The 12,283-nt window shown below is 35.3% G+C and overlaps 1 protein-coding gene across 3 annotated transcripts in view; it reads right to left on the bottom strand.

Annotated features, from left to right (window-relative positions):
* The window catches only part of ASXL2 (ASXL transcriptional regulator 2), a 136,688-nt gene that overhangs the window by 25,977 nt on the left and 98,428 nt on the right, over positions 1–12,283 (bottom strand). For all 3 annotated transcript variants that reach the window (XM_032652191.1, XM_032652190.1, XM_032652192.1), the window contains 2 exons: positions 8,650–8,779; positions 7,702–7,845 (listed from right to left, as the gene is read on the bottom strand). In XM_032652191.1, coding sequence (XP_032508082.1) covers positions 7,702–7,845; positions 8,650–8,779 — 274 coding nt within the window. The remainder of the gene's footprint in view (positions 1–7,701; positions 7,846–8,649; positions 8,780–12,283) is intronic.

Below are 12,283 nucleotides of genomic sequence, written 5' to 3' on the forward strand. Positions count from 1 at the left end.
CCCCTTAACTTAGGCCCATAGGATTCCTACAAATTAAAATCCAGCACTGCCTAACAAAGATTACCCTAACAAATCAGGAGGTATGCCAATATGACAGAAAATAAGCAGTAACCAGAAATAAAGGATTTAGACCTAGAAGTACTGCTATCACTGAAATTGTCACATACGTAGAATACAGAATAGCTATGTATAAAATAATTAAAGAAGTAAAGAATGTAACTGTAAAGATGAGGCTAAAATAATCAGGAATGAACAAAAAGACTTTGAAAAACTAAATTTTAAAAATTGTTGAAATCAGATACCATGAGTGGATTAAACAGGAGGGAATTATAGCCAAATAATTTATCCAAAATATAGAAAAGACAGATAAAAACATTTTGAGAGCTTTAGCAGAAACATGAATGACAGAATGAGAAGGTCTAATACATGTGTGCTTGATTGGAGACCCAGAAAGAAGAAATTAAGAGAATGGGAAAAGGAAATATTTGAATAATTTTCAGCAATACATTTACCAGAACTGACGAAAACCACAAACCTAAAGATCTAGAAGCAAAACATATTCAAAGCAGGATGAAAAGAAATCCATGCTTAGTAAAACTGCTCATCAAAGAACAAGAAATAGCTTGGAAGCATCCATACGAAGGGAAAGATTTCCTAAAAAGGAACAGAATAACAGCAAGCATCTTAACAATGAAGGAATCTGTAACAAATGGGTTAACTATAAAATGCTGAGAGAAAATAACCATCAATCTATAATGATATGTATACTAAACTCTCCTTCAAGAATGAACATAAAACAAAGATATTTATAGAAATAAACAAAAAAAAAAAAAAGAAATAAACAAAAATTGAGGGCATTTTCTACCAAGAGACATGCTCTAAATAAAGTTCTCAAAAACCTGTACTACAGGAAGGAAAATCACTGCAGATGGATGGGCTGGAATACAATGGAGAAAGATAGACATGCTTGCATAAAACAATAGCATTCTAGTGCCTGATCTGTGAGATTAAAAACAAAGAAGCGAAACGTCAGATAATAATATTATTTAAGTCCAAATAGAAAAAGATCAGTGCTAAATTGTTATAAAGTACTTCCATAGTTCTGGAAGAAAATCAAGATGGCCACTTTTTTGCTAAAAGAATAAATCTTAAAAGTTCTCGTCACAAGGTTAAAAAAAATGTAACTGCATGAGGTGATGAATGTTTACTTACAGTGGTAACCATTTCGCACTATATACATATATAAATCATGTTGCACACCTAAAACTAATAGAACAGAAATAGAATGTATATGAAACCCAGCAGAGAAGAGAAAAAAACTATGAAGGAATTAAAATGGACAACATATAAAAATACTAGCAAACCGAATCCAACAATATACCATGATCATATACCATGATCAAGTGGGATTTATCCCAGGGATGCAAGGATTCTTCGATATATGCAAATCAATCAATGTGATACACCACATTAACAAACTAAAGAATGAAAACCATATTATCATCTCAATAGATGCAGAAAATCTTTTGACAAAATTCAACACCCACTTATGATAAAAACTCTCCAGGAAGTGGGCACAGAGGGAACCTACCTCAACATAATAAAGGCCATATATGACAAACCCACAGCTAACATCATTCTCAATTGTGAAAAACTGAACTTCCTCTAAGATCAGGAACAAGATACAGATGTCCACTCTCGCCAATTTTATGCAACATAGTTTTTTTTTGTTTTTTTTTTTTAAATTTATTTATTCATTTATTTATTTTTGGCTGTGTTGGGTCTTCGTTTCTGTGCGAGGGCTTTCTCTAGTTGTGGCAAGCGGGGGCCACTCTTCATCGCGGTGCGCGGGCCTCTCACTGTCGCGGCCTCTCTTGCTGCAGAGCACAGGCTCCAGACGCGCAGAGCTCAGTATTTGTAGCTCACGGGCCCAGCTGCTCCGTGGCACGTGGGATCTTCCCAGACCAGGGCTTGAACCCGTGTCCCCTGCATTGGCAGGCAGACTCTCAACCACTGCGCCACCAGGGAAGCCCTGCAACATAGTTTTGAAAGTTCTAGCTACGGCAATCAGAGAAGAAAAAGAAATAAAAGGCATCTGTATTGGAAAAGAGGAAGTAAAACTATCACTGTTTGCAGATGACACGATACTATACACAGAAAATCCTAAAGGCTACCAGAAAACTAATGGAGCTCACCAATGAATTTGGTAAAGTTGCAGGATACAAAATTAATACACAGAAATCTCTTGCATTCCTATACACTAACAACAAAAGATCAGAAAGAGAAATTAAGGAAACAATTCCATTTACCACTGCATCAAAATGAAAAAAATACCCAGGAATAAATCTACCTTAGGAAGCAAAAGACCTGTACTGAGAAAACTATAAAATGCTGAGGAAAGAATTCAAAGATGACAGAAACAGATGGAGAGATATACCATGTTTCTGGATTAGAAGAATCAATATTGTCAAAATGACTATACTACCCAAAACAATCTACAGATTCAGTGCAATACCTATCAAATTACCAATGGCATTTGTCACAGAATTAGAACAAAAATGTTTACAATTTGTATGGAAACACAGAAGACTCAGAATAGCCAAAGCAATCTTGAGAAAGAAAAATGGAGCTAGAGGAATCAGGCTCCCTGACTTCAGACTATACTACAAAGCTACTGTAATCAAAATTGCATGGTACTGGCACAAAAACAGAAATATAGATTAATGGAACAGGACAGAAAGTCCAGAGATAAATCCATGCACCTATGGTCAACTAATCTATGACAAAGGAGGCAAGCAAATACAATGGAGAAAAGACAGTCTCAAGGAATTCTCAAGGAATTACTCTCCAAAATATACAAACAGCTCATGCAGCTCTATGTCAAAAAAACAAACAACTCAATCAAAAAATGGGCACAAGATCTAAATAGACAGTTCCCCAAAGAAGACATACAGATGGCCAAAAAACACATGAAAAGATGCTCAACATCATTAATTATCAGAGAAATACCCATCAAAACTACAATGTGGTATCACCTCACACCAGGCAGAATGGCCATCATCAGAAAGTCTACCAACAATAAATACTGGAGAGTGTGTGGAGAAAATGGAACCCTTCTACACTGTTGTTGGGAATATAAATTGGTACAACTACCATGGAGAACAGTATGGAGACTCCTTAAAAAACTTAAAAACTACCATATGACCCAGCAATTGCACTCCTGGGCATATATCTGGAAAAAAAAAAAAAAAATCACAACCCGAAGGGATACATGCACCTTAATGTTCATTGCAGTACTATTTACAACAGCCAAGACATGGAAGCAACCTAAATGTCCATCAACAGAGAAATGGATAAAGAAAACATCATACATATATACAATGACATATTAACCATAAAAAAGAATGAAATAATGCAATTTGCAGCAACACAGATGGACCTAGAGATTATCATACTAAGTGAAGTAAGTCAGAAACACAAAGACAAATACTATATGATATCACTCATACGTGGAATATAATTAAAAAGAAATACAAATGAACTTATTTACAACATAGAAGCAGACTTATAGATATAGAAAACAAACTTAGGGTTACCAAAGGGGAAATGTGGTGGGGAGGGATAAATCAGGAGCTTGGGATGAACACATGCACACTACTATGTAAGACAGATAACCAACAAGGACCTACTGTATAGCACTGGGAACTCTACCCAATATTCTGTGATAACCTATATGAGAAAAGAATCTAAAGAAGAATGAATGTAAGTATACATATAACTGAATCACTTTGCTGTATACCTGAAACTAACACAAAGTTGTAAATCAACTATACTCCAATAAAAAAATTTTTTAAATTAATTATTTATTTATTTTGGCTGCACTGAGCAGCATGTGGGGTCTTAGTTCCCCAACCAGGAATGGAATCTGAGCCCCCTGCAGGGGAAGGGCGGATTCTTAACCACTGGACCACCAGGGAAATCCCTCCAATAAAAATTAAAAAAAAAAAAAGTCGAGGCAAGCCAAAAAAAAATTGTTATTCATTTTAAAAAAAGGGAAACAAACAAACAAAAAAATCAGGACAACGATCAACAAAAAAATAAGATTGTAGAAACAAGTCCAAATAGATTAACAATCACAATAAATATAAATGGATAAAATTCACCAAAGAAAAAAGATTTACATATTGAATTGAAAATAAAGAAAATTCAGCTAGCTATATGCTGTGTAAAGAGATATACCTAACGTACAAGGACATAGAAATGAACAAAGTAAAAATGTAACAGGCAAAAACCATAGGAAAACTGGTGCACCACTAGTAATATCAAACGAAAGACACTTTAAGTAAAACACTTAATCAGAGATTGACAAGGTAAAAAAAAAAAGGGGGGGTTCAATCCACCAAGAACATTTTCAACTTGAAAATATCTAATATAAGGTAGCTTCAAAATATGTGAAATGAAAACTGATAGAACATCAGGGAGAACTGAACAAAGCCACCATTAGGATAGGAGATTTCAACACATCTCTCTCAATTATTAATAAATCAAGCCATACCAAAAGCAGCCCAAAAAACAAGGGGGGGAAAAGGCTGAACTATTTTTTTTTTTTTTTTTTTTTTTTTGCGGTACACGGGCCTCTCACTGTTGTGGCCTCTCCCGTTGCGGAGCACAGGCTCCGGATGTGCAGGCCCAGCGGCCATGGCTCACGGGCCCAGCCGCTCCGCGGCATGTGGGATCTTCCCGGACCGGGGCACGAACCCGTGTCCCCTGCATCGACAGGCAGACTCTCAACCACTGCGCCACCAGGGAAGCCCTGAACTATTTTTTAGATAAACAAGCTTGATCCAATCTACACAGAATTCTGTGTTGAATAACTACAGTACACTTATAAAGTTCATTATCAGTATTCCAAAAATGCAGGTCTCCATAAATTTGAAATATTAGTAGTAATTATAACAACAATGATCGATGACAGCAGCAGTAAACACATTTATATAGGGCTTCCTGAGTGTCAGGCACTATTTTAAACACTGACATGTATTAACTCATTTATTTTTCATACAACCTTATTTGCATGAAAGAAGATGAATTTTCATTTATTTCTTGGCCATTAGGTCAAACTTAAATATACCATGCCTTCTTTTTTTATAGTTAATTTTTCCTAGTTGTGTTATGAAAGTCAGAAATTCTTGGCCCATACTTTAATTTTGTAACTCCACGTTTCAACTGCAATTGAATGAAGACACTAAAATTGTGACTTTAACTGAATTTAAGTAGAATATTGGCTCTATAAGGAAGAAACTTTGTTCTGTTTATCACCACATCTCTTGGGCCCTAAACCTGTGCTTGGCATATTAGTATACCTTCTATAAGTATTTGTTGACTAAATGAATATTTTTATTTTTTTAATTTTTGGCCACGCCACATACCATGTGCAATCTTAGTTCCCCGACCAGGGACCGAACCCATGCCCCCTGCCTTGGAAGCATGGAGTCTTAACCACTGGAGCACCAGGAAGTCCCAATAAATGAATATTTTTAATCTTTGGCAGTGCGACTGATGCTCAAAGGACATATTCAGTTTAAGGCAGATACTGTCTCTAAGAAAAATGTACCAATTTACAATCCCACCTAGATTCAAACCAGATTTTTACAAAGAACTTGTCTGAAAATATTAATTCTATTCTCATACTTAATACTTTGGAAGGGTCTGTTTTATATAAATGAATGTAAAATAAGTTTCCTTTAGAATTTTGTTGGCATTGCTGCACTATCGTTTAGCTTCTATGTTGCTGTTGACTTGTCTGCCATCCCAATTCTTGAATCTTTATATGTGAACTACTTTTTTCTCTTTGGAATCTTCTCGTTATCCCAGATGTTTTGAAATTTCAAAAGAATGGTCTTGGAACACGTTTCTTTTTTTTTTTTTTTTTTTTTTTTTTTTTTTTTTTTTTATGCGTTACGCGGGCCTCTCACTGTTGTGGCCTCTCCCGTTGCGGAGGACAGGCTCCGGACGCGCAGGCTCAGCGGCCATGGCTCACGGGCCCAGCCGCTCCGCGGCATGTGGGATCTTCCCGGACCGGGGCACGAACCCGTGTCCCCTGCATCGGCAGGCGGACTCTCAACCACTGCGCCACCAGGGAAGCCCTGGAACACGTTTCTTTATGTTCATGTTTCTTGACAGGAATCACGTACTTTCAGTCTGGAATCTGTGGCTTTCAATTCTACAGAATTTTCTTGTATTATTTCTCTTACCATTTACCTTCCTTTCAATTTCTGTTCTTCCTTTCTGATACTCCTACTATTTAAGACATTGGACAGCCTAGATTGGTGTTCCTACTTTCTTACCGTCTCTCTCCTTTGACCTATGTTCTGGGAAATGTCTTCACCTCTAACTTTTCGTATTTCTATTAAAATTTTTAAATTTTTGCTACCATGTTATTTAATATCCTGGTACTCTTTATTTTCTGATTTTTAAAATAGTATTCTGTTCTTTCATGGATGCAGTATCATCTTTCTGTGGATATTATAGTTTTTAAAGTTATTTGTTTATTAAGTTTTCTCCTTCCTGAACTGTCTGTTTCTTCTGAGTCTGTATTTCAGATTCTCTCATGACGGAGGTTTTCTTCAAAGGTGATCCTTAGTAATCACAAGTAAAAGAGAGGCACTAAAAAGACTGAAAATTTTGGGTGCCTGGGTGCATCTTGTAGACTGGTGAGCTCCACAGAAGTATGATCAAGATGATCTCTTTTAGTTGCAAATCTATAAATTTGCCTGGGGATTTTTTTTCTGAGGCTGTTCAATTTCTTTAGGTACCAATCCCACAATCTCTTGCTGAAGCATAGGTTGGGAGGAGGAACAGAGTAATGGAGGTAGAAATATGCCTCACTACTAACATTCTGGAAACCAAGCAAGCAGGAGGATCACTATTTAGTATTTGTATTTTACTTGATTTCCCTGAGTCCGGTACATTGCCTCATTATCTGTCCTCAATTATGTGTGGTGCCTCTGAATTTCAAGTCTAGATGGTTTAATTTCACCTCAAAATAAATCTCCTGTCTCCTGCTAGGCTGAGTCATCAAACTTCTTCTTATTAACTTTCAAAGGTTTTTCTTTTCAACCCTATGCTTCATCTTTCTCTACTATGAGAAAGATATCTCAATCCTTGATATGGTATCTCCAATTCATAAACCTTTCTGGTGCTCTACAGGCTCAGCTGGCTTGCTGACTACTGGCATCTGCTCCTCAGCTCTGTGAAAGACTCCATCCAGTTTTTTCATCTTTCAAAATCTGTTGATATTTCCTGTCCATCTGTTATCTCCTTATTTTCTTCACCCTAATGGGTTTAATCTTTTGTATTTCCATATTCTCATTTTATAGTGGGATTTTAGAGGAAGCAGGAAAAGGGGTTCAGTTTGCCATGTTTAATTATAAGCCCTTCTACCTTTCTGTACACAGAGATAAAAGGTAAATAATGCTGGATAAAGAAACCTCTTGTCAGAAAGAGAAATAAACCACAAAATGGCTGATAACAGATCTTATTCTGAAACGAAGTTTGATAGACAGGATAGGAAGAACATGAAAACAGTCAAGAGCTCAAAGGTGAACAGGAAGGAGCAATTAAGCCAAACAGTTGATGTATTTCAAACACAGAGTTGAAAATTTAAGGTGCAAGAACTGAGGTCTTTGTAAATTAACTTACTTGTGTGAAGCCTGTCAGACCTCTGGAACGACTTCTTTCCCAGGCCTAGCAAAGGGTTTTCCACTTTAACTGAAGAAGAAAAGCTAGAGTTTGAGTTCTGAGGGCTGCTTGACTGTCCGTCAGATTGCTTTCCTTCCCATATCGCTAGGGGAAAAAATATATATAAAAATATATTAAAAAAATATATAAAATATGACCCTGAGGGTATAAACAGAAACAAATAATCAATCAAATGAACAATTAAATCATTCAATGCTAACCAAAGGAGTTATGTATGCGGCAATGTGACCCTTCAAATGTGTTCTGAGTCTGAGAATTAGCAGTCAAAAAGTAAAATAAAATCCCTTTCCTCCTCCCAGCACATTATTTGCTTCTGGTGGTAAATTTCCTTCCTAACAAAAATGCAAAGTTCTGCAAGACAGTTTAAATCTGGCCAACTCATAATCAGCTGGCATCAAACTAAATTGTGTAATAAAATACAAAGCCTGTATCTAGACCAGTTTAAATTCAAAACAAAATAAGCAATGCAACAACAACAAAAAATCCAAAGGCCTCTGGATATGTCCAATGGAAACCCAAATGTATCAAGAATTCTTAGGAAAACCTTTTATTTTTAAAGAAGAGAACCAGTGAAGAGTTCAGTGTGAGCATCTTGGAAACATCAGCTTTATAAAGTTAATAATTAGAGGCTTTCAAATATTATTAGTTTAGACATATTGGAAGTTAGTCACTGATCTTATTCTAACATGCAAATCCCAATGATGTATTTTTTAACAACTGTATGATTATTCTGCATAAATTTCCCCCTTTACCCTAGAAGGATTTATACTGATGATCTGACAGTAATATAATACAGTAATTTAAAAATAAAGGATATAGTATATGAATTTGGTATACAAAAATACTGGAAAAAGAAACTTTCACTGAAAAGACATTCAGTCTGCCTACCAGGTTTGGCAGGTACAGAGTCACTGGCTGCTTTGACAGTCTTCAGAGAGAGGTGCTGGTTGGAGGAGATGGACATGCTTGGCCTGCATTGCTGCTGCTGCTGTTTCTTCTGCTGTTGCTGTTTTAGAGCCTATAAAGAGAAAACTGACTGTAAGAAACAAAACAAATCAGTTTTTAGTAATAACAGAAAAATGACTTTAAGTGGTGAAGAAGAGTATGCTGATTATCCAATTTCTTTGAAATCCATCAAAGTAAACAAAAATCTAAACTAATTAAACACAAGGCTTAAATAATCCTTAAGAGTTGTCATTAACATTTTTAAAGCTTAAAAATCACCAGTAAGCCATGGACTTCTCATACTTGTAGTAGCAGAGAATTAGATGTTTTCAATCATTCTGAAAACAGAATTCTAAGCCCTGGACCAAGAAGAGTCCCATTTGCATCAACTTTATGTAGAAATGTAAATATTTAGCTTATGTATGTTTCAGAGGTTTTGCATTTGAACAAAAGGGTGTAAATAACTACTTGAATTTGATCTCAGGTAAGAGCAGTAAGATTTGGCCCAATGACCAAATAAATCTCAGCAATTTATAGCAATGCAGTAAACTGAAGGGAAGGAAGACTGGAAAACATGGGTTCTAAGAACAGTGTGATTCCTTCTGGTTATTTCAGAACATTTTAATTTCTATGATGTTCTCAGTTTAGAGTATACTAAACTATTTAGAATGAACAGAAAGAGAAATAGCTTCCCAGATTTCAATCATAAAGATATATAAAGGCTATTTTTAAACTCAAGGGTTTAAAAAGAAAAAAAGACAGAAACTAAGAAAGTAAAACTACATTTCAGGAAAAAGCTGAACATCTACGACCTCATTAAAATGCCAGTTTAAGCTTTAACCTTCACGACCATCATGTAGAAAAGTGTGGAATAACTGCCTACTTGTCTTCCATTCCCTTTTCACATTCACATATACCTCTGGCTATGCCATGCAAGCACAGTGGCAACACTTGATCTCCTTGATCTAAGCTGTCAGTGGAGAAAAGAAACTGAGAGAGTCAGGTATCTGGCTTACATTCACCTACAACATTTATAATAGGTGAGGCAGAAGCATAATGTCAGTGCTGTCTGATCACTGATTACACCTTGTCTCTCATTCTTTGCAATCAGAACAGAAAATGTTTGTAAGCTTCCTGTGTGGCAGCCATTAGTATTCATTCCTTTCTATTCACAGTACCTAGGTCATTCTAAGTTAATGCAAAATTTAATAGAACCACTTGATCTTATCTATTTCTGCTATGATCATGTAAATTCAGATATATGATGAAAACAAAATAACTTACAGCCTCTCTGTTTCAGAACTGTACTCGGTTTTCCCCTCCCTCAGTACCTTACAAACCCTTTTCTAATTCTGTTTAAAATTTAAAAAGCAAACAACAAAAAAAACCTTCACTGGGGTAAAGGATAACTTACACTGAAATAAGTTTTCTCGCCTAATAATATAAAAAACATATACTGGAGGCAAGTCCTTACTTTACATACCAACAATCTAATTTATATAATTCCTCATACTGGTATTCCTTAAAGAAAATACAGTATTTGACTCCTGAGATTACAGGAGAATAATACAGAGTAGTATATATGTCATGAATAAGCTAACACGTTTTACTAAAATACTTGCCTTTTCTCCGTGGAAAAGAGGCATCTCATACTTCTTTTTTTTTTTAATTAACATCTTTATTGGAGTATAACTGCTTTACAATGGTGTGTTAGTTTCTGCTTTATAACAAAGTGCATCTCATACTTCTTAAATTCTTGCAAAGAATGTGTAAAAATACAAGTGCTGCAGGATACCCAGGCAGATTGTAATTAACCTTATTCAAATTTTTGGACATCTTTTAATAAAAGCACTTTTGGTTTAAACACTTTAAGACCTACTTAAATTTTTTTTTTTTTTTTTTTTTTGCGGTACGTGGGCCTCTCACTGTTGTGGCCTCTCCCATTGCGGAGCACAGGCTCCGGACGCACAGGCTCAGTGGCCATGGCTCATGGGCCCAGCCGCTCTGTGGCATGTGGGATCTTCCTGGACCGGGGCATGAACCCGGGTCTCCTGCATCGGCAGGCAGACTCTCAACCACTGCGCCACCAGGGAAGCCCATAATTAAAAAAATTTTATCTCATCCATCTATCTATCTATCTATCATCTATCTAGGGCCGCAATGCACAGCTTAGTTCCCTGACCAGGGATTGAACCTGGGTCCCAGCAGTGAAAGCGCTGAGTCATAACCACTGGACTGCCAGAGAATTCCCTTTAAGTTTTAATTAAACAGTTATGACATGAATACATTTTTACCATTTAATTCAAACATAAAGCTAAAGTCTCTTTTGCCCACCACTCAGTCTTGTTCCCCAATCCTCAAAGATAACCACAGTCATCAATTTATTTTTCCTTATTGAGCTTTTTTTTACACTTACATTGTATGTATGTGTTTCTGTGTATATACAGATTCATATTTCCATTAAAAATATACTACTTTTCTGGGTATGTATGTGGCTATGTGTATGTTTTTAATGAATGTTGTAACACAACTTGATTTTAATGATTAAACATTATAGTGTGGTGATGTTTCCATGTCTATGCATACAGAAAAACTTAATTACAAGGTAAACTTTTAACCCTGTATAATTTTCTAACATATGGATATGCCACTGTTTATTAAGGAATTCATATATATATATATATATACACATATATATATATCCACTTGCAAGTTTTTGCTATTACAAACTTTAATGCAAACATTTTCCTGTGTGTGTGTGTGTATGTAAGTATGTATGAATACATGCATTTTTCTAAGATAAGTTCCCATATATTTAACTACTTAGTCATGGGGGATATGCATTTAAAATTTTAATAAACATAAAATTTCTCTCCAAAGTAGCTATAAGAATTTATATTCCACCAGCAAACTACAAGTAGTCATTTTCCCACATACTTGACAGTGCTTGTGCTTGATGTTATAATTAAGCTGTATTATATATACTAAGCTGAGGATAAAATTAGTCTGTATCCTTAATTATTAGTCAAATTTAAATTTACTGATAATTTGCATTTCAAAAAATAGAAAGCAAGTTCTTTGAAAAGCTCAATAGTCGGCAAGTAACATTGAGAAGAAAGAAGATACATCACAAATGAACAACACTGATGAACAAAAGAGAAACATAAAAAACAATACTATGTACAACTTTATACCAATATTTGAAAAAAAATCAAGTGAAATGGAGCATTTTCTAAGAAAAGTAAATTTCCAAAATTGGCTCAAAAATCAGAAAAATCCAGAGATCAGTAGTAGTAGATGAAATTGAAATGCTAGAAAAACAGTTGTAAAAGTGAGATTTGCAGAACTTTCAGGGAAAAAAATACTTTCTATGATTTTTTCCAAAAATCAGAAAAATAATAGAGGGCTATATAACTTATTTTAGATGCTAAGAACAATCCTGATTCCAAAACTGTATAAGGACAGTACAAGAAAATAACAAAATCGAAGCTAAAATCTTAAATAATAAAATTCCATTAACTTATTAAAAATTATATAAAAAACATATAGGGTTTATTCCAGAGAGCTAACAATACAT

This window comes from Phocoena sinus, chromosome 13 (genome assembly GCF_008692025.1).
Source record: "Phocoena sinus isolate mPhoSin1 chromosome 13, mPhoSin1.pri, whole genome shotgun sequence".
Classification (NCBI taxonomy): Eukaryota; Metazoa; Chordata; class Mammalia; order Artiodactyla; family Phocoenidae; genus Phocoena; species Phocoena sinus.